General features: G+C 53.6%; 2 protein-coding genes across 2 annotated transcripts in view; one reads left to right on the top strand and one right to left on the bottom strand.

The window, feature by feature from the left end:
• LOC122365499 (actin cytoskeleton-regulatory complex protein pan1-like) overlaps nt 1-5843 on the top strand; it is a 34534-nt gene extending 28691 nt beyond the window's left edge. The window contains exons 6-7 of the mRNA XM_043336765.1: nt 3532-3711; nt 4036-5843. Of these exons, the coding sequence (XP_043192700.1) occupies nt 3532-3711; nt 4036-5253 (1398 nt within the window). The 3' untranslated portion in view covers nt 5254-5843. The remainder of the gene's footprint in view (nt 1-3531; nt 3712-4035) is intronic.
• A 2886-nt stretch (nt 5844-8729) lies between these two features.
• LOC122365487 (dynein axonemal heavy chain 7-like) overlaps nt 8730-25086 on the bottom strand; it is a 59733-nt gene continuing 43376 nt past the window's right edge. The window contains exons 50-65 of the mRNA XM_043336745.1: nt 24758-24949; nt 24030-24435; nt 23606-23797; nt 23075-23255; nt 22548-22693; nt 21946-22098; nt 21405-21556; nt 20976-21082; nt 20675-20790; nt 20206-20359; nt 19635-19801; nt 18270-18501; nt 17554-17705; nt 10260-10397; nt 9688-9855; nt 8730-9385 (exon numbers count right to left, since the gene is read on the bottom strand). Coding sequence (XP_043192680.1) covers nt 9203-9385; nt 9688-9855; nt 10260-10397; nt 17554-17705; nt 18270-18501; nt 19635-19801; nt 20206-20359; nt 20675-20790; nt 20976-21082; nt 21405-21556; nt 21946-22098; nt 22548-22693; nt 23075-23255; nt 23606-23797; nt 24030-24435; nt 24758-24949 — 2839 coding nt within the window. The 3' untranslated portion in view covers nt 8730-9202. The remainder of the gene's footprint in view (nt 9386-9687; nt 9856-10259; nt 10398-17553; nt 17706-18269; nt 18502-19634; nt 19802-20205; nt 20360-20674; nt 20791-20975; nt 21083-21404; nt 21557-21945; nt 22099-22547; nt 22694-23074; nt 23256-23605; nt 23798-24029; nt 24436-24757; nt 24950-25086) is intronic.

Here is a 25086-nt window from a genome sequence, read left to right as displayed (position 1 = left end):
AAAGGCGCCGGTCGTTCGTCGGCGGGTTAGACTGATGAAAGTGAACTACTCTCGGGTCGGTGGTGGAAAATCCCGGGCTTGCGTCAACTGAAAGTCGCTCCACGTCCCACACTTCGGCTGGTGTGAGACAGAACTGGAGCGCGTTGCATCACTTACCTTGTTGACCTGATGGCGGTTTGTAACTCCTGGTTGAACGCCGCTGAGGGCGTAGGAACGTGTTGGCGTTGACAGCTCTGTTAGTCGTACCACGCCCCACCCTCTGTAATTTTTAACTCCACTTTCCCATGAATGAAAGATTCATAGCCGAGCGTCATAGCACTGCTGAAATGCCAGTGTGGTTTGCGATTGCTGTGTTTAAATGCCATTGCTGAATATGGCTTTGCGGGCGGCTGTAGGTCGTTCTGCCTACTATTTATTCGGTTCGGAAATCCCGACGAAAAGAAACGCTTCCGCGATTCCACAAACGCTGTCACTGGAGTTGCGAAGGGTATTCCTACGGCCCTTTGCCGTCACATGTCTAGTAGTCTCATTCTGGAGTCGGATACTGAATGACTCCGCAGTGGCGCAGCCAGGATTTCGTTTCGGGGGGGTCATCGCTTCCAAAGCGGGCCCCCTAGTGTGCGGGCCCCCACCCATTTTTCAGAATCTCTCCATATTTCATACGCATTCTGCTGGGCGGGCCCCCTTTACCTGCACGATAACCCTGAGCGAGTTTGAATCAGAAAATTTGCATAGAACAGTAGCTCGGTAATCACCCGGTCTTCACTTTTTACGCAAATTGACCACGACAGAAATATGTTACTATGACGTATGACTTCGTATCTTTCGAGTCCGATATGAGCCCCAATTCCGCAATATGCATAGCATATTATATGCAATCGGAACTGTTGCCTGCTTCTGTCGCACAAGATTTAAAAGTAGTCCCATGTGCCTGTCCTAAGTCATCTATTGGCTGCTGTAGTAGATTGTGCTTTTATTCTTCTTCATTACGTGAATTCGCTCGTAAGAAGTTTTAGCCCTCGCCGGCACAGGAGGGAGGGGTTGATGCAACCCCCTAAGGTTTTTTTCGCGAAGAACTCGCGTAAAAAAGCGGCTGATCGCGACGTAACTTCCATAGTGCGCTGAAATTCGCGCAACTTATAGAACAAGGATGGGTAACGTGCCTGTGAAGAGTCACAGCTCGATCGGGCCGGTGGTGAGCACATGGCGCGTGCTCAAAAAGTGCAAATTCGCGTCATAGACTTTACATGCATAAATCGGCTTGCAAAAATGGGCGACAATGGCTCAACTTGCCCGACACGGGTCCGGTCCCCGTGCAGTATCTCGGTAACCGTGGGTCCGATCGGCACGAGGAACACAGTATCGTGCATGAGAATCGAACGGGCTATCGAATGGTGTGCGGTGCAGGGATGGTACGCGCCACGTGCACCCGTGAGGGCACTTATGCTTGAAAAATTGACGTTTTGGACGGATTTTGGACTTAATGCTATTTTTGGGTGACTGTCAGACGGAGCGGGTTCAAACAACGCTTGTTGGCAAGAGAAATGTACCTACCGCCTCTCATAGGAAAATTGTGAAAAGCTAATTGATCAAAAACAAGGTGGAACAAATTGCTGGAGAAAATAGCATTTGCTTATGACTTACTTAATTACAGGGGTTTTGCTACATAACCTGGTATGTTTGACAATTGAGATGGGCATAGATTGGAAGAGCATTCAATTGTGACCAAGGTCCAATCATCGCTTTTGCATGACGAGCAACAATATTCTTAAGAATATAAACGTTTCAAACCTCTACATAGTAATTCATCGATGGCTTTCACTCTTCAATAACCTACGCCAACCTATGTCATGAAATACACTTGGCATGTTCTATAGTAGAACGCATGGTTATTATCAGACACGAGCACCTCGATGCGATGGATATTTTTTCCCAAAACCAAAATGCTTAGCCGTCAAAAGGCAATCGACCGTAATGGATACATAACCCACAGACACAAGACCAACCAAACGCCCACCGATCGAAAATACCCCTTATTCGCGTTGCGAAGCAAGCGGGTCACCCTAGCGGGCCCCATTCACCCGGGGGCTCGGGCCCTATCCACATGGGGGACCAAGACCTATCCATACGGGGGCCCGGGCCACGTTCACCTGGGCTCCGGGCCTCGTCCACCCGGGGCTCCGGGGCCCGCCCACCAGGGGGCCCGGGCCCCATCCAGCCGGGGCCTGGGGTCCGTACTCCCGGGGGCCCGGACCCATCCATCGGGGGGCCCTGGCCCCATCTACCCGGGGGGCCGTGCCCCATCCACCTAAGGGGCCCGGGCCCGTTCTCCCGGGGCCCGGGCCCCATCCACCCGGGGGCCTGTGCCCTATCCACCCAGGGGCCCGTGCCCTATCCACCCAGGGGGCCCGGGCCCGTTCTCCCGGGGCCCGGGCCCCATCCAACCGGGGGTCCGGCCCCGTCCACCCGGGGCTCAGGGCCGTTCTCCCTGGGGCCCGGGCCCCATCCAGCCGGGGGCCCGGGCCCCCTCCACCCAGGGGGCCCGGGCCCGTTCTCCCGGAGCCTCGGGCCCCATCCACCCGAGGGGCCTGGACCCGTTCTCGCGGGACCCGGGGGTCCGGGCCCCGTCCACCCGGGGCCCGTTCTCCCGGTGGCTCGGATCCATCCACCGGGGCCCCATCCGCCGGGGGGCCCGGGTCCTATCCACCCGGGGGCCCGGACCCATCTACAGGGGGCCCGGGTCCCATCCACCCAGGGGGCCGGGCCCGTTCTCATGGGGGCCCGGGCCCTGTCCACCTGGGGCCCCAGGCCGACCCCTCACCCGAGGTGTCGCAGTGGGCATTTCTCGAAGCGGGCTCGTCCGATTAGATTAGGACCTCTCTCTCTCCTCTCTCTCTCTCTCTCTCTCTCTCTCTCTCTCTCTCTCTCTCTCTCTCTCTCTCTCTCTCTCTCTCTCTCTCTCTCTCTCTCTCTCTCTCTCTCTCTCTCACTCTCTCTCTCGAGCGGGCCCCTGACAGAAATTTCGGGGGGGTCAGCTGACCCTCTGACCCCCCCCTGGCTGCGCCACTGTGACTCCGTCAGTGACGTCGGAGTCGGCGTGACGTGACGTGGGAGTATGTGACGCAAGCTGACGGAAGTGACGCGGCGCGGGGACACGGACTCTGTGCAAACACCTGTTTGACGAACCGACTGTTACAAGGTCATCTGTTTTTACCCCAAGCTTGTTTGCAGTTTAGTTGAACGGGATACCTGCTTATGCAGTCAAAGAACACAGGTCGATAACGGAAACGGAAAGAGATATCAGTGAAGTGGGAGCAATAGAACGATTCATAAGACATATGCTGATAGCTCGTAGGTGCTCAGCTGCATGACCACTTATGTCTATTGATGAATATCCACTACACCACTGACCATTGGTGCATTTTTATAAAATATATGTCTCCCCAGTTCGCCCAGGTCGTCACGTATGCACAAACTCCCCGATTTCCAGCCCCCTCTGACCCCCACCCACCCGTCTCTCTGTCCCCCCAGCCGGTGTCGACGCGGCAGCGGAGGGCTCTACTGCGAGCCTCCGGAGTACGTAAGATTGAACCGATGGAGAAGGACGAATGTCGAGACATCCGCACCTCGCGAGAGTTCTGCGGCTGCGCGTGCAAGGTGGTTTGCCGACCTGACAACTGCCAGTGTGCAGGTGCCGGCATCAAGTGCCAGGTGGGTGTGTGGGACTGGTGGGGGGGGGGGGCAGGGGGGCGGAGAAAGGGATGGGTGGGTGGGATAATTGTGGGCATTGGTTGTGAGATTTGGTGATTGAGTATGGGAGGGAGTGCAGGCAATTTGTTGAGAAGATAGATGGCAGTGTGGTTTCATGGTTGGGTGTGTGGGTTTATTACGCGGAGTGGATCGTGACATTCGCTCAGGTATCGATGATAGCTGGAGCTCTGTCTCGTTGCTTTGTGTAAAGACAGGCTCAGCACCAAGTTACTGCTAATGCCGTGCCCCCATGGCCCCCGTGACCTGTGGCGTCTAACCCGGCAGGTGGACCGACAGAACTTCCCCTGCGGCTGCACCCGAGACGGCTGCCAGAACCCCTCCGGCCGCATCGAGTTCAACCCCAGCCGCGTGCGCTCTCACTTTGTGGAGACCATCATGCGCGAGCAGCCTCCGCCGCCGGCGCCCGGTCCATCGGGGCCGGGTCCGGGCGGGGCGGGCGCCGCCGGCTGGGCGAGCTGCGGCTGGCAGAAAACGGCCGGCTGCGCCGCCTCGCCCGGCCAGCAGTACATGGCCGAGCAGGAGTTCCCGAACGGCGGGTACGCGGCGACCGGGGGAGGGGCAGCGTTCGCCGAGCTGTCCGCCCCATACCAGGAGGATTCATCCTACTCGGAGAACAGCGACGGCAGCAGCGACGGCAGCTACGAGACGGCCGGCGCGGCGGTGGCGGCCGCCCCGCCGCCCGCCTACCAGCCGCCGCAGACGCAGTCGCACTACTCGAGCTTCTCGTTCGAGGGTGGTTTGCAGAACTACGGGCCGCTGCCGGGCGCGGCGCCGCCCTACCAGACGGCGGCGCTGTCCGGCTATCCGCAGCCGTACACGGTCTGCCAGAGCTACACGGCCAGCTCGCACTACCCGGCGCCGGCGCCGCACTACAGCTACCCGTTCAACAAGTACCCGACCTCGGGGCCGGGCCCGGGCGGCGGCGGCGCGCCGGTGGCCAGCGCCGCGCCGCCGGCCGCCGGCTACCCGCCGTCGTGCGGCTACCCGAGCTACCCGGCGGCGGCCGGCTGCTCGTACGAGCCGGCGCCGCCCGTGTACGCGGCCGCCGGCCCGTACGACCCGGCCGCCTGCTCGTACCCGGCGGCGGCGCCGGCGGCGAGCTTCGCCGGCCCGCCGGCCGCCGGCGCCGCCGCCTTCCCGCCGGAGCCGGCCGCGCCGGCCAACACGGGCGCCGCCGCCGGCGACGAGCGCAAGTACACGGACCTGCGGAGCGTGCCGCGGCCAGCCGGCGGCCAGCTCGAGTCGCTGGCCGACCTGCTGCAGGACAAGTTCGGCGGTTGGGCGGCGTCCGGCGCCGGCAGCGGCGGCCCGACCGTCACCTCGGCCGCCAGCACGGCCGGCACCGCGTCCTACTGCGGCACGCCGCCCTCCGAGGACTCGGGGGTCGATGTGGACGAGTGCGCAGCCAAGCACGCGCCGCCCGCGGACGAGAACATTGGCCAGATTATGAAGAAGACAATGGTTGAGAGCGTGTCGGCGTGAGGCGCTCCCGCCGCCGCCGCCACCCCTGTTTGAAACGCCAGACATGTGTTGCAATGTTTTTATGGTTATTTAACTGACATGGGAGGAAACGAAAAGAGGGATTTCTAGCTAAGGCCGTAGTTCCAAAGCTGTCTTTCAGAGAGCAAATAAACACGGGATGATTGTTACAGTGCTGACTTGGCGGAACCTGGCCACGGTTTTTCGGTCACTTTGGCAGAACGCACGACTAACTCAGCGCGCCTGAGCGTCACATCGGAGGCTGGAATATTTCTCTCTGCAATCAAAACGATTCGACGCGTGGCTACCGGCGACAATACTGTGATATTTACAAGGTTGCAGCTAGCAGATATCCCATATACTCTGTACATAGCGGCATGCGGCGGGGGTGGGGCCCCCGCGCCATCTCGGTATGTGTTAGCTGTAGCCTTTGTTCGTGTTGTGTCGTCCATAGGCGCTCGTGCTTGTTTGTTTGGTGCGCCGGCCGAGCGGCGGCGCTCACCCCCGCATTGTCTCTCGCACCGTTCGTGTCATTTCTACGCAGAATGATGCCTCGGCCAAAGACTGCAAAATACATTAGTTAAAGCCACGCATCTGTCGCGTAAATGCATCCGATAAAACGACGTTTAACCCGCCTTTTTAGCCATAGCTTGTGCTGTTGTGCCGAAAGCTGCCCTGACCCGGCTGGAGGACAGTTTTTCCGTTCTGTGATTGGTTGAGCTGCTGGCAGCTGGCGGTCGCCGGCCGACCCTTCCATGTATGGTTTTTACACGGTCTTTTTACACCTTTTTGACCACTTTCAGTCTTCCATCCCTGTCTGTCTTGTTATGTTTCATTCTTCTTTGTAATGTGCCGATGTGGAAGGTTTGCTGGTCAGGGTCAATCATTTGTCATCCTTCTTGCATAATCTTCTAATGGCCTCTTAATGCTGAAGTAGCATAAGATATACACAATGAATACGTTGGATAAACATTTTGGTTAAAGACTAGCAAACCTTCCAGTTTTAAACTGATATATAAACAAAAACCTGTACATACACCAGAATAGCTTCCGAACAATTGTTACGAGCGAGCGAGCGCAGCGAGCGAAGTGAGTCTTTTCAATATAACGGAAAAATCTCAGTATGAGCGGCCCGGCCCGGCCCGGCCCGGCCCGGCCCGGCCTGTAACGCTTTTGAGAGGCTTATATCTCAGCAACCGCTGGACCGATTGGCCTGCGGTCTTTTTTGTTGGGTAGCCCCATCCCTTCTACCCCGTAATTGACTACTTTTGATACATCTCAGTGACCGTCGTGGCACGTGCCACGTGAAAAGTCAGGGGTGTTCAAGCTGTTTTGCAAAAGTAGTGATTTTGAGAGGCTCATATCTCAGCAGCCGCTTGGGCGATTGACTTGCGGTAATTTTTGTAGGGCAGCAGCATCCCTTCTACCCAAAATAGGATACTCTCGATGCATGTGGGTCACCCCCAGTGCACGTGCAAAATACAACAATAAGAGGTGCCAAATTTGTTCCCATTTCAGTAACTCGGTAATTACTGGGGCGATTTCGCTGAAACTTGGCATACAGGTAGGCACCCACCAGGCAATGCATTCCCATGTGTTACGGTTAGGGTGCTACTGCACGTGCGCACGTGCAGGGGGCGTTTCCAGATCTCGAGAACGGCTGGGCCGATTGCGCTCAAATTTGGTACACGGTTGGGGACCAGTTAGTAGGGTGCCGTGCAAAAGTCATTTTGGACCCCGTTTGCACGTGCGCACGTGCAGAATGCCGCTTCCAGATCTCAGGAACGGCTGGGCCGATTGCGTTCAAATTTGGCACACCGCTAGCGACCAGTTAGAAGGGTGCTTTGCGCAAGCCCGCTGGAGGCACCCTCTCGCCCTTCCGCACGTGCAGGGCTCACTATCTCGCTCGCTCGTTCTTCGCCCAAAAGGCGTTTTACTGGTAAACTACACAGCACGACCTAAATCGGACATAAAATGACATTACACCTGAATAGCTACCTGGTATTCACAGTTTAATAGATGCAGCGTTGCGTAGATTGTAGAGCCGCCATGAGACCCACGACGGCTTTACCAGCTTACCTTGGGGAGCTCTGCTCTGTTACATACCGGACTCTCCATCGCCTGATTCTGCGAGAGTAAAGTATGTGCTTGCCGTTCGCAAGACAAACGTTGTGCGTCATACGACAAGGAAGAACTTGCGTCGCCAGCACGGACCGCCTTGCTACAGTCGCGATCGCTCCCTAAAGTTTTTTTTTTAAGTCGCTAGATATTTGCAGCCGAGGTTTACGACATGCCGCGGAGTTGTCAGGATTCCACGGGTGATTGTCAATCCGTTCTGGCTGATCGGCATGTTTCACTGTGTCACTGGGCCAGATCAGACTATACATTCCTTCCATTGTCCGCTAGGCCGCCCAAGTCCAACCTGTGCCCATCCGAGATTTTCTGCCGGGCCCGTGGCGGCCATTCGGGTGATTTTCTGGTCGACATCCGTCTATGGCTGCTCCTCATCACGGGTTTACTGCCGGCCTCATCCAGTTTAGGGGCGGTGCGGCGAAAGGTCGGCAGAACGGGGGCCAGATCGCAGCCCGGGCGGCCGTTCGCCGTACAACCTTTATCTCGAGAGCGTAAAAGTGAGACGGCCGGTTCTGCCGTCGAGCGGTCTCCTCTGAATTTATGCCGACCTTTAGGAGCCGGCGCGTTTATGTATGTCGGCTCTCTAGGAAACAGCGACTGAAAGCTATTACTGCCGGCTGGATACCTAGAGTCCGGCTGGCAACAGCACAGCGAGTCGCTATCGGCTCATCCAATCGATCATCCTCATCTAGCCCTTCCTTCCAATCATACGCCTTTGTTCAGTCGCGATCGCTCCCTAAAGTTTTTTTTTTTTTAAGTCGCTAGATATTTGCAGCCGAGGTTTACGACATGCCGCGGAGTTGTCAGGATTCCACGGGTGATTGTCAATCCGTTCTGGCTGATCGGCATGTTTCACTGTGTCACTGGGCCAGATCAGACTATACATTCCTTCCATTGTCCGCTAGGCCGCCCAAGTCCAACCTGTGCCCATCCGAGATTTTCTGCCGGGCCCGTGGCGGCCATTCGGGTGATTTTCTGGTCGACATCCGTCTATGGCTGCTCCTCATCACGGGTTTACTGCCGGCCTCATCCAGTTTAGGGGCGGTGCGGCGAAAGGTCGGCAGAACGGGGGCCAGATCGCAGCCCGGGCGGCCGTTCGCCGTACAACCTTTATCTCGAGAGCGTAAAAGTGAGACGGCCGGTTCTGCCGTCGAGCGGTCTCCTCTGAATTTATGCCGACCTTTAGGAGCCGGCGCGTTTATGTATGTCGGCTCTCTAGGAAACAGCGACTGAAAGCTATTACTGCCGGCTGGATACCTAGAGTCCGGCTGGCAACAGCACAGCGAGTCGCTATCGGCTCATCCAATCGATCATCCTCATCTAGCCCTTCCTTCCAATCATACGCCTTTGTTGTCAAACTGGAAATTTGTATTTCATACAAGATTGCTGCACGATCCATGCCAATCCTCACCTCCTGACTAGAGCTCTTTGGTATAACTGTCTCCTGAGATCGCAGGATATCTATACTTTCTGAGATCGTACCTGACTAGCATCGTTTTCATCCCTCAGTCCCGGCCGCACCTGGACGGACAGTCGGATCGATCGACATAAACCACTGTGGGCGTAAAGCCCTCGCCTTATCATACATGAGGCCACTGCAGTTACACCGGCTCATGGAAAGGTTCAGTCACTCGGCGAGCCTTACCACGCCGCGCTACTAAATATCATGGCGTCACGAGTCCATTTCCCTCTCACACCACCATCACAAGCGTCTTTCAATCCGAGTAAATCCACCCACCGCCTTTCGCCACGCGATCTACACCTCATTGTAACCCTGTCTATCACTGCCTCCCCACCAGCGTCTTTCCCGTGTGTCGTTCTACTCGGAGAGCTGACAGAGCAGCGCCACGCCGCGCCGGATCCAGTGCTCCTGAGGCCGGTCGGTGGGCAGTTCGATGGCCAGCACGAAGTTAGTGCTGTGTCCCGTAGTGCTGAGCGTTCCGCGGCGCTCCGAGGTCTTGTAGCAGGGACACGTGTAGCTGCGACGCTCCGGCAGCTCGTCCTGGGGAGTGATAGGACGGGAAGGAAGATCACATTGGAGAAAGAGGTCACGCCACATGGCAGATCACAGGCGGCTGTAAAAGGGCGGCTGACATCATGGTGGGGTTCACATCACAGGTCATGCAAAAGTCGTACTCATCCGAGATGCTCTACTATAATTCATAATTTACATCCGATGTGAAAAAACTAGTGTCCGGAATCCGTCATATCTGAAACAGAAACAACCCACGAAGCACCACATCGGGACGACTCCATATAACACAAAGGCAGTAGAATTCGCTGGACGTCTCTCCCGGGTCCTACCTTTTTGACGGGTTTCATCCAGAGCACGGGCAGCGTGTCGTAGAGTATTTTGGGCGGCGATTCGTCCAGCACCTTCTTCTCCCGGCTGAAGCAGGCGCCGTCGATGAAGAGGCCGGTGACGTAGACGCCGTCCTCGGGTGGCTCCGTGTAGTCTTTGTCCTCCAGTACCTGGTGGAGACGGAGATAAAACAGTGGCGTCTGTCACAACAGCAAAGCGTCGTGATAGTGTAACGTCTGTCTAGTCTGGAGCTGGAACGTGGAAATGGAAATAAGATTAGCCAATTTCATAAACGATCCGGAAGCTGAAGCTGAAAAATATGAAAAGTTTGAGTCACTCCGGCGCTCACTCATTATGATTTTTTTGCCGGAAGTTGCCCACGGCCGCTCGGTCGGTACTCCGACCGAGCCTGTTGATATCGGCCAGTCCCACGAGCCTACATAGTACCGTGTATTTAGGGCCTTGCTATTACCGTGTTGTGATGCTAGTGTGAGCCACTCATACTCCCAACTTCCAGCCGTGTACTTAACACTCCCAGTTTCTCACCATGTCAGCAAACCTCCCAGTTTCTTACCTGGAAGTCGAATGTGAGCAGGTCGATGGGGATGGTGTTTTTGCGCGCCAGGTTCTGCTGGGCGGCCGTCAGGAAGGCCTGCGTGAAGTAGAAGCCAGAGACCCAGAACACCACCGGCGGGCCCTCCTCGTACCATTTCTGACGGTGTGGCGCAAAACACGGGTCAGTAGACGGTTGATAAAGTCAACAGACTGTAGAATATGATCTTTTTGTATCGTGAGTGAGACAACTTTTATTTTTAACACAGATTAGGACGATCATCCGTCCAGCATGGGCTGCAGTTCGCCACTACGACAGCCGACCGGCTCATAAAATAGTACCTACGTCTGCTTTTCTGTCACAGAGCGAACTAAAAAATATCTGTCAAAAATCCATACAGGAAACGATTCAAAGACCGCAGACAGCCGTCACATCCAATGAAGACACAACGGCAACGTCGTAATGAGTTAAACTTTATACATCAGACCAAAGTTTTCGGAAAATTGAATCGCAGCCACTTGTAACGCAGCCAACTGCATCGGTTTACATACCACATCACACCACACCACGCACGCAATACATGCTACTACCGCCTTCTTACTATAAGTATAACACTCTCGCCACCGAACAAAGCTGCGAGTCATATCAGCGGAGGCGGCAGCCGGCTGGACAGACCACATCGGCCACAGCCCCGCGCGCCGACTTGCACCGACTGGGGATCGTTATCCAGCCCGACTGCCGGTGAATTTCCAGGTCAGCGGCACACCGGCTCTGATCTACGACCGTCCTTCCCTCCAATTTGACGCACCCGAGACGAAAAGTTTTCAGGACGGACGCCGAAATGTCATGCAAACCGGTGCCAGCGGCGCACTATGCCCGATAGCGTCATCGATTTGTTCTGATGTAAGCAAACGTAGCGATTTGGGATGGTGTGGTATGTGCCGGCGCTTTGAATAGAAGCCCCGATTCCATAGCGGTGAATCATATCCGCGAGAGGCACGCTGATACGTGTCCGGGTCTCACCGATTCGCCGACCAGGCGTGGGATGGAGAACTATGGCCGTGAAGACCCGGACTTCCGTCCCAAGTTCAAAAGGCCCTAAACCGCCCAGGTCCGTCAGTACACTGTCACAAGCCCGCCGTCAAGTCTCACAGTCGCATGTCCGGCCCACCGTCAGAGGTTCTTTCAATATACCCTGTTCAGAGGCTCCTTTACTAAAATCATCCTCGAATCCTCGTCCCTGTTTCGTCCGAGGTCCGTCCCTATTTCGTCCGAGGCCGGTCCCTGTTTCGTCTAAGGGTTCGTCAGAGGTCCATCCCTCTGTCCCTGTATTCGTCTGAGGTCCGTCCCTGTTTCGTCAGGGGTCCCCGTCCCTGTTTCGTTGGTTTCGTCCCTGTTTCGTTGGTTTCGTCCCTGTTTGTCAGGGGTCCGTCCCTGTTTCGTCCTCGGCCAGTCCCTCGGCGGCGCGGCGCGCGGGGCAGGCAGAGCGTCAGGGGAGCTCCGTGGGCGGCGGGCGGCCTCCGGTCGATCGCCGGCTCCCCTCCTCTCTCCTCCCTCTCTCCCTCCCTGCTCCGCTGCGTAGTGTCCCACAGACAACTGCGCACGAGCTGAACCGACCGAGCGCGCCACAGACCCAATCCAGTTCCGGCTCCTCCAGTCCCTCTGCGGACCATGCTCTAAGGTTGCTGTCAGTTGCGCCCTTGGATCGCTTTCATATCCCACCCACTGCATGAAGCCACATCCTGCATTGCTGACTGTGATATTGACGTTTGCCTTTGTCTCCATCATTCAACAAAGTTCGCCCAACCCGCGTCCCACCCGACTAAGAGAGCTTCTCATCCCTTTACACACCCTACAGACACCAGTCCTCCATCAGTCCGCACGTATCAGAGCGTCCGGAGCTGACCGAACTCCGGTCGCCGGTCCGGCTCCGGGTCCGGCCGGCCAGTTTATGAGCTGCGCCGGGGCCGGCGCAGCAGCGTAGACCGGACATACCCCACCCGACCTCCCGTGGAATGACAAGACGAGAATGGGCGGCCGGGACACAGGCCGGGGCATACATAGAGTACACGGGTGTAACTGCTTTCAGATGGCGTAATGAAAATTATGTTGCATAGGAAATCGAGCTATAATGCAGCTGCCAATGACACTGATATGATAAGGTGAGAGGGCGGTGATTGGATGACTGGTTAACTGATGGGTTTTCCTAAAAATGTTACATGCATAACACGGCGTCCCAAAATTATATTTCGGCTTGGGTGTCGGAGGGGAATATTCGCCACTAGAACGAGGGCTGAGAGTGGAAAAATGCCAGTCAGAAAAGCACAAAAAAGAGCGAAAAACAGGGATCAACAATGTATTTGTGAATGTTGAAGGAGGTGGGAGCTGCTTTAAAAGATAATTAAATCGAAAATTAACCCACGAGCCGCTGGGGGGGGGGGGCATAAAGTTGCCCCCCCTTACGTTTTGTGACATATCTCCGAAACCTGATGAGCTACGAACGTGAAACTTGGCATAGCTTCAAATGAATACCTAGGCAATGTTTGAGGAAAGTTTGGTGGTTTTAGCACCTAAGATGACGTCACAGTGACGTCATAAAGTTTTGCTGTTTTCCGATATGGACCGTTTCTGATGACGCTGAGCATGAAACTCAACTGTAATTGAACTAGACAGCACCTGCTGTCATCCTAAAACATCTAACTACACTTCCATCTAGTTTCTGACCAAAAATCGGTCCTTTATATTCGGTCCCATATATCTGATGTATCGTAAGGAATATGAGAGTCGCAAATCTATAATTTCACTTATGACGTCACTGTGACGTCATCTCAGATGAGATCAACACCAAATTTGGGCACAACCTCGGCTAGGTATTCAGGAAGATATGTGCAAAGTTTCGCTTCTCTATCTCTTCGCGTTGCGACGATATCGTCGCAGAAGTAAAGGGGGGCAACTATATGCCCCCCCCCCCCCAGCGGCCGGCGGGTGGCGCGGAGGCCCAGCGGCCGCAGGGTTAACCCGCGCCCCGTAGGGGGGGGGGGCCGAAACGGCCCCCCCCCCTGTCCTTTTCGGTCGATATCTCCTAAACGGCTGGAGATATCGCCACCAAACTTTAAGGACCCCTCCGGGCATCAATTTTACACATTGTGACCAAAAATTTTCCCAGAGGCTGTGATAGGTTGGCCACAAATGACGTCAGAGTGACGTCATGTTCTGTCATTTTCGACCGAAAAAAGACCTTCGCGAGAAGACCTGTCAGGCCTACAGCTTTGAAGATACAGAAAAATGATCAAGACATAAAAGGTGTAGAATTGACAGGGCTACAAAACTGCTATCTCGGATTTTTGAAATTTTTGAGTTTTGATCCCCAAAAATCAAAAAAGCATTTCTTTTGGATATATTAGCCAAAAAATCCAAAAAGTTTTTTGAGTTTCGAAAAACCGGAATATATGTGATAGTACCTACCGTCTTCTATCTACATACCAAATTTCAGATCGATACCTCGTTTTTTGGCCAAGTTATAGCGAAAAAACTGTTCAAAAATGATGACGTCAAATTTTCAAACTCAATTTTTGGCAATTCTGGAACTTGTAGAGCAAAACAAAGACCACCATTAGACTCCCCGTGACGAGCTGCATCGAATGGATACCCATTTTATGCAAAAATATTAACTTTGAAATTTGACCTAATTTGACCTGACCTTGACCTGACCTTCACCAAAACGTGACCTAGGCTGGCCCCAAAGGCTGCCTAACCCACATAATCGCATTTGTCATGTAAAATGGACCATAAAACAAGTATCACACGACACATTCATATTGTGACCCCCGGTGACCTGACCTCGCTGTGACCTGACCTGGTATCAGTGACCTCAGATAGCAAAGTATGTGTTTGACGAACAATATACCATCGATGGTTTTCAATAAATTACCAATTTACTCGATTTCACAGCACATTTCTTGAATTGCCTGTGAACGGTGAAAACCTGACCTTTGACCTGACCTGTGACGTCATCGGTTTGACCTAGGTCAATGAAATTTGGTCACAAGGTAGTTCCCGGGTAGGGCTATCAAACGCCGTTTGAATTTTGAAAATCGGCCGGTAACTTTCCGAGATCTTAGGGGGGGGGGGCCGAAACGGCCCCCCCCCCCTACGGGTGGTAGGGTCCGCCGGTAGCCCTACGGGGCGCGGGTTAAGGGAGGCAAAAGGTACCCGCAGATGCTCTTTATTGGTAAAATAGGAGTGAAAAAATGCTCTGGAAAGTTGGAGGTGAGAGTGGAAAATTATTTTGATTTGGATGTCATTTCCCACTCAAACTGTCAAATTTTGGGACACTTAATTTGTCAAATTTTGGGTTATGCGGCCCGCATAACAAACCAAAGGTGATTAATTGCTTCATCGTAAATGTCGTAAACCTTTCAAAGGTGGATTATCATTGGCCACACTTACTGCTACACTGTGTAAAAACTACAAAGAGGTGGTGAGCAGTGTGCGAAGACCACGTAAAGTCGCGACCTATTAAAATTCCTGTGACCATCGACAAGGATTTCTCCAACTCTAACTTAATATTTCCTATCCAGCTAGTCCAGAACCTCAGTTTACAGACCATTGCACTTTACGAGTGCCGTTAGCGCTCTTTATAAATCCACTCGACCGAAAATTCTGACGAAATCGAAAACCAAACGCCGAGCTAAATCCCGCCTTTTGGCGTACAAGCGCGACTGCTTTCCGGACGACGGCTGTGGAGTATAGCAGGGCAGTGGGCGCGGCTTTGGGGCCCGCCGCGCTCCGCTCGACTTTCATTCATTTATTCATTCGACGGGCCCGGTCGATGGGGAGATGTCGCTCCACGGGGATGGGGGTGGGGGTGGGGGTGTAGGCAGGTTGAGGATGCCCAGAGTCTCGAGCGCCGACAGAATGACACACTGACTAAAAGCTGTATCGACCGTGATTATTATATTGTGAATAAAAAATTCAAAAGGATAAATGACAAGAAAACTTGATTAATCAACGAACAGACAATCATGGGACTAGTTACGAAAGTGTGTTATTTTTTTGTCCCCGAAAGCGCAAGGCCACAGATGGAGGATGTTATATGATGATTGACCCCATACTGGAAGCTCGCTAGCAAAGCTGCCTGTGAAACAGTAACTTCCCCTAAACACCATTTTACCACCATATTCACCAACCGACAGGAGATTATTCAAGTGTAGGCATGGAAAGGATGCCCTAACTAGGAAATCATGTTCAACTTATTAACACAGCTAGTATATATGTTACAGGCCGTATGAAAACTCAGTCCGTTTGCAAACGGCCTGGCCCGATTCAGGCCGTTTGCAAACGGCCTGGACAGCCCAGTCAGTATGCAAACGGACTGAAAAGTCAGGCCGTTTGAATACGGGCTGAAATTCCAGGCTGTATGCAAACCGCCTGAAATTTCAGGCCGTTTGCAGACCGTCTAGGCCGTATGACAACTTTCCAGACACCAGGCCGTTTGCAAACGGTCTAGACATTTTGAAAACAATCTGGTCTGCATAAAGTTACAGCTGGACAATGTTGAGTTTGTTGAAGCACGACCGTTTCATGACATTACATGGCACCATGAAATCCTGAGGTGCATTCGGCATTCGGAAAAAAATATTGTCACTCGGATATTCTCCGTCGGAAAATTATTGTTGAGCGCCTATCTTCAGCATGTCTTGTTATCGCGATACCGTTCGTGATCCCCGATGATTCTCGCTAGTTCCGGAAAACTATCCCTCATTTTCCCGATGACGAATGCAGGCCTGGTCAGTGGTCAGGAAGAGATTAGCAGAACTGAGACCCGGCCCGTATAGCGCCCGGTCGACCCGGGCTTCCCCCGGACTTCAAAGTTTCGCCTTCCACCGCAATGGTCAAGTATTGCCGGCGTACGCCACCGGCCAGCCGCCGGCGGTCGACCGGGCGCGGTGAGGACTCTAATGTGAACCAGTGGCGCGGGAACTTCTTCCAGACGGGGGGGGGGGGGGGGGCTGAACCATAATAGAGATCAACCTAGGGTACCCCCAAATCTAGTTTTCCCACCGGTTTTAGGCCACTTATTTTTCGGACCTTGGCCTTTTCAACAAAAAAAAAAACGAAAATATTTGCAAAAAAATCCGCTATTCCTTCTCAGCTGAGTGAAGAAACTACCGTTTGGCAGCCTGGAATAAAGGTTTTAATCTGCCAAATGAGTTGCCGAGCCAGTGAGAGAGGTGGATTTTTCACTAACATGTTTTCTTCCTTTGCGACCCGCAACCCCTAATTAGGGGAGGACAAACTGCCCCAACGGTTCCTGACCTCATAAAAAGTTGTGGGGCACAAACTGCCTCCACGGCCCCAGAGCTGTAGGAGCAAGCTTCCCCCACTGCCCCCTCCCCCGGTTCCCGCGCCTATGTATGAATCTATGAAATTATGTTGGTAGATTTCCGATTTCGATTCCTCCAGCGGGGTGTGGGGGGGGGGGGCTCAAATACATTACGAGCCCCCCCCCCCCCCCCCCAGCCGAAAAGATGGAGGGGCTCAGCCCCCGCTAGCCCCCCCCCCCCCGGTTCCCGCGCCACTGATGTGAGCTCTGATGTCCATTGCGCGCTCCGGCGTTTTATGCCGTAAAATAATCGGTGTCTTGTAGTGATACGTTTCACCAGACCTCACCAGTAGTGGCTTCACCAGGCTCCATCAACTGGATGGCCGTACACAGGCGGACCGTGAACTTGTATAGTTAGTAATATTGTCGAAAAACGGCCGGGCCGAGCATCAGCACAGTAAGAAAATGTTCGACGTATGTAGACGAGTCATTCGGCATGGAATGCGCAAGCATTCACATGGATGCAACCTGACCATCGACCAACCTGGATCCATTAAGTTCAATCTTCAGAGGCTGCTGTAGTTCGCCAGACCGTTTGAAAACTGACTAGGCCGTTTTCAAACTGTCTAGGCCGTTTCAAACTGCCTAGGCCGTTTTCATACGGCCTGATATTTCAGGCGGTTTGCAAACGGCCGGCTTTTTCAGGCCGTTTTCAAACGGCCTGACTGGGCCAGGCCGTTTGCAAACGGACTGGGTTTTCATACGGTCTGTAACATATACACACCTTGCTGGAGCTCCTGAGCCGATTTTCAGTGATGCTATACTCCCGTCTGGGCAACTGAATCCGTCGGTAACTACCACTCCAGATTTAATATTGCATTGCCTAATTTTATAAATTGCTAGCTCGTTAAACTCCGCTATGCAAATTATATAGCAGCCCTTTAGCAGTTATCTACCCAGTGTGGTCGGCCTGAACGGTCCCCCACTGACCTGAAGAAACTGAAGTCGTGCCAGGAAGTCTGTGACGTAGCTACCGAGAGGCTTCAGGGACGGGTAGGACTTGGCGCGCCACATGCTGGGGATCTTGCCGGTCATGCAGCTGGTGAAGACCTCCTCCAGTTCTGCAGACATCACCACCAGACCTGCCGGACGGGACGCGGCGGCGCCGGGCACGCGGTCACATAATCAACTTACATGCTATTCCGATACGAGCCAAGCACATTACACCCTAGCTTCACTCAGATCAAGCAAATAGTGATAAACGCCCTCGTCATCAACCGACAGAAAGCTCCGGCCATCCGTTCCCGGCAGCTCCAGTCAAGATTTCCACTGGCCGCCTGAATGTAGATTGTACCGCAAGGCACGGCTGTACTGCGGCACAGCCTATAGCGCAGTGGCCGTGCGGGCGGACGGAACGGAGCATCGGACGATACGGGACGGGGAGTAAGGATGTTACCGGACCGATCCTACAGAAAACAGGCTAGAGTGTACAAAAATTACTATTGCAGGCATAAATGGTGTTTGACAAATGATACGAGAAACTGCAAGCGCCAAGCATCTCGAACGGTATGTTACCTGTTACCCTGCATCAGATTTCTCTGCACGTCCTATAACGCTATTTACTCCAATTATACACCTTAAAACGAAAAGTACTCTATGGATTTCTATCCCAAATACCCTTCCTTCTCTTCCGCTGTCTGACCGACCTTTGATGGCCTTCTTCAGCGAGAGCAGGCTCTGCCTGATGACTGTGAGCAGCGCGTTGAAGCGGCCCATCTCCTGCACAAGCACCGTGTTCATGCTCTGCTCGTACATGGTCGGGTACTTCTTCAGCACAAAGTCGATGTCAAAGTTGTCCGGCAGGCGCCTGACGATGTCGTCGGCGATGTGGTAGACGGCGTCGTCGGAGGCAGCGCCGCCGCCGCCGGTCGCCGCGCCCTGACCGAGACGGGTCAACGTCAGTGGTCGTGTGTGCATTATTAACGATTCGCTCCGGGGATACGTACAACTACACAACTCTGACATCTGCTAGTTCAAAGCGTCCCTTCGCTCTGCTCCTCACCGATGCTGAGTTTTGAACACAAATAGTAGCATTTTCTCATCATACATTCAACTTTCCGCTTACGTCCGGTGTCGCAGGCTGCATAATTGTGGAACCAAAGAGCGTTCTGCATATTAAGAAGAACATTCGTCAGTGAATCTAACCTTTGAAACGTTACTTCATTATTCGAATTCCACCAGCCATTCAGCACACATGGCAAGCTCAAGACTGGACGCCACAAACACCATAATTTTACGTTATTCTCTACATGCGCAATATTCCTCAAAGCTCATCTAACCACCTGTCCCGATGCTTCTACTCAGATCCATCCCCTCCTCAGTACTATGCAATCCCAGCCGTCCATCTGCTCCACCGACCAACAGGGTCGAACCTGACCGCCGCCTGTGCCGTTCCCACGCTGGGCAGCCCTCTCCCCGCCCCGTCCGTCCCTAGGCAGAGCGGCGATTAGTCTCTACCTGCCAGTAGCCGTCATGGGCGGGCTCAAGTGATCAGGGAACGCTTGAACCTCGTTTGGGGTTGTTATATGTAACAGTGGTTAGCTCAGCCGACAAAATTGTGCATATTTGTTGTGAGATGTCGGAAAATTTACGTCCTAAGAGCAGTTTCCCTACCTGAGCAGATTATAGCGCGATCGTGGTGTGCATTTAGGGTACAATGCCGATATAATAGGGGTTGGGCTTCTTGTGAGCAGCTTTCGTCAGCGATGCGTTGGTCACTAGCTAGGTGCAATACATGCTTAAAAATACACACTTTCACGGTAATCTTACCTCCAATTCGGGAATCCGGTCCTTAATTGCAGCGTTCGAAGGCAGCAAACAATAATCAACACCAGGTAAAGCACATTTCACCAACAGTCTGTTGAGAAGACTCGTCAATCCTCTAGCGCAGACCATCAACCTACCAGTCGGCAATACAACTGAAATGCTTGACTCTCATTACACAATAAACAACACCGTTCTAGTCTCTAAGAACCCGCAAAACTACAATAAAAGCCGCGCCGTGGACCGACCTGTGTGAGCAGTACGCTGGAGAACAGGATGTTGGTCTCGTTCTGGTCCTTGGTGATGTCGGCGTTGGGGTTCATGCCGAACACCTCTGGCGCGGCCAGCATCGGCAGTCGCTGGATAAAGTCGACATAGTCCTGGTGCTCGCCCTCCGGCGGGATCAGGTAGTGACCTGGTGAAAAGCACGAGCAGAGAGAGAGGCAGTGATGTGCGGGTTAGACACACACATAAGACGGCGGCTGGGTTAGGGGGGATGGGGTGCAACGGTGTGCGGGCGGAGTTACCGTGTAATATGCTTACCCCTACCGGACAGAAGTAAGCCACTTCGCTGAAAACGCATCTAACCTAACGTAGTGCATTTTTGTAAAAAAAAAAAAACACACACACACATAATCAGCGCCACTTATCCATCATAACCGCACGCACATCCACCGCAGATGCAGGTTTCCAGTCTACCGATTACAGAGTAAAATGTCTCGTGTCACATCACCATTCTACGGCCTGGTATCTTGCATGTTTTATCTAAACCTCTAACCTGCCCAGCACTTTCCTCTTCCCACCCTGTCACTCCCTTACCATCGTCATCGAGGGCGAATCGCTCCTTGGTGAGCACCTCCCTGCAGAGACAGCGTCGCAGGATGGTGTTGAGGGTGCGCCGGTCCCAGTTGTCGGTGACGCGGCCTCCGTAGTTACACTCGCCGAACAGATACTGGAGCGCCTCGAATGGCACCTGGGGAGGGAAGATCGCAGGTTAGATGGAAACAGGAGGGAGCGATCAACGGCTAGTGATACATAAATATATAGCGCTTAACTGTAATATGCAACGATTATCCAGACCTCTGAGCAGGCTGCGAACTATCTTATCAGGTAGATCACACAATACGAGTATAACCGCGCGACGTTAGTCGACACTACCAATATCTGATGAACCGCCTTCGACCTGCTGACAGTAAGCTGCGGTAGCAGGTCTTAAGCTCAGGAGTTGGACGCCGGCATCATTCACGACAAACCTCACACGTTCTCAGCAAAGGCGTGCCTGACTCACCTCTTCATAGTCATCCAGGAACATACGCAGCTGGGTGACACTGATGCGCAGGTCGGTCTCGTTGAACTCGTATGGCGTGTTCCATCCCAGCGCGCCGTATGCCCTCCGCTCCTGGACTGGAAACGGGGAGCACCGTATGGTCAGTTGTCACAACCCATACTTCACACTAATCGGTCGGATATTTACATGACAAATTCTTTAGTTTCTGCTGCAGTTCTTATCCACCCCGCGAGCCATGCAAGAGACGGTCACACCGTATCATATCACTCCGTATCATAACGCATCGGGAGAGGAGTCTTACTGAGAGCGTGGAAGAAGCACAGGCTGTAGAGCAGCGCCTTGAACGAGCTCGGGTTCTTGGACTCGCCAAAGAAGGACGGATCGACGATCGGGTCACTCAGGTACGAGCTGGGGACAGAGCAGACAAGTGCCGACACACCAAATCGCACCGCATCGATCAAAACAGTAAATGACTCCTGTGAAACATTAAGGTGAAAAATGACTCAACACCATTACCCTCAAAGATATCGCACTAGCATGGTAACAAAATCACCAACAGCTCATCTTCAAGCAGAGTGCGCGTAACGCTAACCGTCTCATACAATCCCTGTATATCACCGTCAAACATTGAGTAGCGCAGCCAGTCTCCATCTCTCCGGTTGACGCTGGCCCACAGCCTCCGTCTCACAAGTTTCACATTGGCCTGCGCTCTCTCCAACCTCCATCTCACCGTTTAACGTTGGCCCTGAGTCCCTTGGGCGGCTCGTTGGTGATTTTGACGCCGTTCTGCAGCACCGCCACGGGGAAGTGGTCGGCCGGGTAGGAGGTCAGCCACAGACGGAAGTCCGGGTGGGTCGTGTCCGGGCTCAGCTCCTCACACACCTGCTCGGGAGAGGAAGGGGTTACGGTCATTGTCAACAAACTGACAGTCGAACACCACCGTGGGCAAAGAAGGACAGTGCCAGCCGACACACTTGAGCCTACTGAGGCATGACGCACTTATAGTCCTTTCTTTAATTTTCTCATGATTCTCTTTAACTGAAAACCATGTAAACTGCAAATCAATGTCATGATATAACAACGCGTGGCGTGTAACGTAGAAATCACCATGCCGATTGGAGATTGCTAAGAGTGGAAGAGAGTAAGAGTAGAGCTCAGAGGAGTGCAAGAGTAAAGACTATTACAGACGGCATTGACCAAGTGACTAAAACAGCCTCTCCCCCCCCCCCCCCGAAAAGCCAACGGCAGTCGCTGTATCGATCTGTTCCCACCTTCTCGAGTGAGGGCATCCAGGACTTAGCGAGGTGGCAGTTCTGCAGCACCACCCAGGTGCCGTTCTTGACGCCGTCCTCGACCATGCGCATGGCGATCGGCCCCTGGCCCTGGCCCAGCGACAGCGACTGCAGCTTCGGCCCGCTGAAACCCTGATGGGGCCGGGATACAGAAGTTAGAAGGGCGCACGTACAGCGGATCCACATCAGCACAGGAAGCAGGCGAACGCTAGTAAGGCATCGGCAGGACATCATCAGTATCGCACGCGGTAACGTTGCAAGCGCGGTTGAAAATGAGCAGCGAGCTGAACCTTCCGCATAACGTAACATGATGCTGTAGCAGTGGGCAGTGGTGCACAATTTTGGTGAAGAATCACTTATCTACGAGGAGACAGATCACTTAGGAAAACCAGTCTGCCTAGAAAACGATAGAACGCAATATTTTATTTCGATACTCCGTCCATATTCAAGTCCATAAAAGGAAAATGGAGCAGCACGGTTTAGACTTGTAATGACCTACCTCTACCCATCCCATCACTGCCAGTGTCACATCGCCACGGTCCTACAACATAGTGGCAGGTTCTCTCAAACTCGGTTCTCACCATATCGTCTCCAAACTTGAGCAGCACGGCCGTGGGGTCAGCGCCGGGCGTCAGCACGAAGATGAGCGGCGCGCAGCAGTGCGAGTCGGCGAACGACTTGGCCAGGTCAAACGGCGGCGGCTCGATGAACCGGTGGTCCAGACACTCTGAGAAAGAGGGGGGGGGGGGGGGGGTGAGACGGTGGTCCAGACATTCTGAGAAACAGGGTGGGGAATGTATCCAAGATTCCTACAGATAGTTCCAACACTGAACTGGCATGAGTCGGTGCTTCAGATTTCAAGACACAGTGACTGCGGCGGGGGATGCGGCAGTGGTCCATACACTGCAAACAAGGACACACCTTGGACCGGTGAAACATTCATCCGACATTCCTTAAACAGCGCGCATCGACTCCTCCTTGCATGAACCACCCTCGTGTGCCTGTGAATTCCTACCAGTAACGCTGTCATCACATCTCTCTCACTCTCCTCCCCTATAACACACTCGATATCGCGGCTATAACCACCGACCTAACTGACAGAACTCACCTGAGACGAACCCCTGCACGGCAGGCACCATTTTGTCCGGTCGCAGACAGCGCAGGATGCACATCTTCTCCAGGGTGATGAGCTTGTTCCAGCGGCCCGGCAGCGGCTCGCTGTGCGGCGTCACGCTGTCGAAAATGGCCTTCCACGGAGCGGTCGACGCCTCAAACTCCTCACGGATACCCTGCGACGTGGGATGGGAAAGAAAGCATTTGTTTAACTTTACGCAGGGAACATGGTTGATCCGGGCGGAGAAAGATCGTCTAAAGCTGCTAACCGAAATAAAGCAGGCTATAATAGTTCTGAGCCCATGGAATGCTGGGCTCAGAATCAGAATGGAAGGTATTCATGGAAAACTGGCAGCTAGAAGACCAGAAAACAGCACGCAATATTTGAATAAAATCCATCAACCCCGAACCAGCGTCGTTATCCCAGCTGTTCAGTAAGCATAAAACAATCTCGATACGCGCAACCATAGTGGAGGCGGCTATCTCCACCGCCTCCCCATACTCTCCAACACCTCCCCACACTCACGGCAAACGTGGGCAGCTGTGAGAGCCGGCAGAGCTCGTCCCAGTTTTTGGGCGGCAGCCACGGCGCCGGGTTCTTGTGCGGGTTGTCCAGGCCGACTCCTCCCGTCAGCAGGAAGAGCCACTCGGCCTCATCCAGCTCTCCGCGAGCGCGCAGCAGGTTGATGGCCAGAAGCATCGAGAACAGGAGCTTGTCCTGTCGACAGCGGCGGGCTCAGGTTAGCTGCGGGCGATGGATGGCCTGTTTGAGTGCTGTATTACCTGACTGCTGTATTATCTATCAGGAGGGAGGGGTAACGAAAGAGCAATCTGAGACGAATACATATTCATGGTGAATGCAAAGGACGTAAGCCATCGTGCGTAGCATCGTATAACTATAAAAACATATGCTCTTTCGTCAAAGTCATCTTCCCGGCTGCGACCCTCACCTTCTCGAAGAGGCTGCGGCAGACGTTGGTATAGAGCGAGTAGGTGAAGTGGTCCTGCAGCGTGTACAGCCGCTTCTCCAAGTCCTCCGACTTCTCAGTGTTGTCGATCGAGTTGACGAACAGTCCGAAGAACCAGCCCAGCGAGTACTGGTACATGGGGTCGATGCAGCCCATATCGGTAATGCTGAAGAACAGGATGGACGAGTGTTTGGCGATCGGCGTGTAGCCCATACGCGCCAGGCTGATCTTCTTCTGAGTCTCCTCGGCCACCTGTTGTTTTTCGGCGATTTCGTTACTGAGCAGTTTGGACGAGCTGAGCACCTTGATGGCTGTCTCGTCCTCCAGGATGTTACCCTCGGAGGTGGACAGCACCTCCAGGATCTTGTCCTCGATCTCCTTCAGTTGTCTGCCGACGCAGAGGGAGGCAAGACATCAGTATAAAGGTGGATGACGAATGCTAAGATCTATTCCAGGTGTAAGTTACATCGGTAGAACTCATAGCGTTTGTTTCTGGAAACAGATCGATACAAGTTCAAGAATGAAAAGTTGTTAGAGCCATTATTTTGTCCGAAAACAATAAAATCAGTTTTCACTCAGGAACATCATATCCTAGAGACACGAGATTGGGCATACTCTCTAGGATTTAGTTCTGACCAATGCACCGCTCATATTCAGCACTAATTATTATGACTCTGCAAGTGGTCCCCTGGCTTCCTCCCGAGCCGCACCTCTGGTTATCAGCTGACTGCACAATCAGCTGACTGCGCTCCTCCTCCAGGTCGGGTTTCTCTCGGGACACGACAGTACCGAGCAGCTGATCCTGCAGGCCGGCCAGCGTGATACCGAAGTTGAGCAGAGCCACCTTCACGGCGATCTCGGGCAGGTAGTGCGGGTTGCGCAGCTTGGTAGTCATGTAGAACCTGGCAGAGGTCAGGGAACAGATGATGACAAGATGAAACGTCTCCACACATAGCAGTCTGGGAGGGGAGAGTCACGTTACGGGTCTGGGAAGTTTAGAGCCACGAGCGAGAGTGACAGTGCGGTGCGCCAGGCACAG

The sequence above is a fragment of the Amphibalanus amphitrite genome, unplaced genomic scaffold (assembly GCF_019059575.1).
Source record: "Amphibalanus amphitrite isolate SeventyFive unplaced genomic scaffold, NRLGWU_Aamphi_draft 000744F_arrow, whole genome shotgun sequence".
Taxonomy (NCBI): domain Eukaryota; kingdom Metazoa; phylum Arthropoda; class Thecostraca; order Balanomorpha; family Balanidae; genus Amphibalanus; species Amphibalanus amphitrite.
The sequence above is the reverse complement of the archived record's forward strand: the minus strand, read 5'-3'. Positions and strand labels throughout refer to the sequence as shown.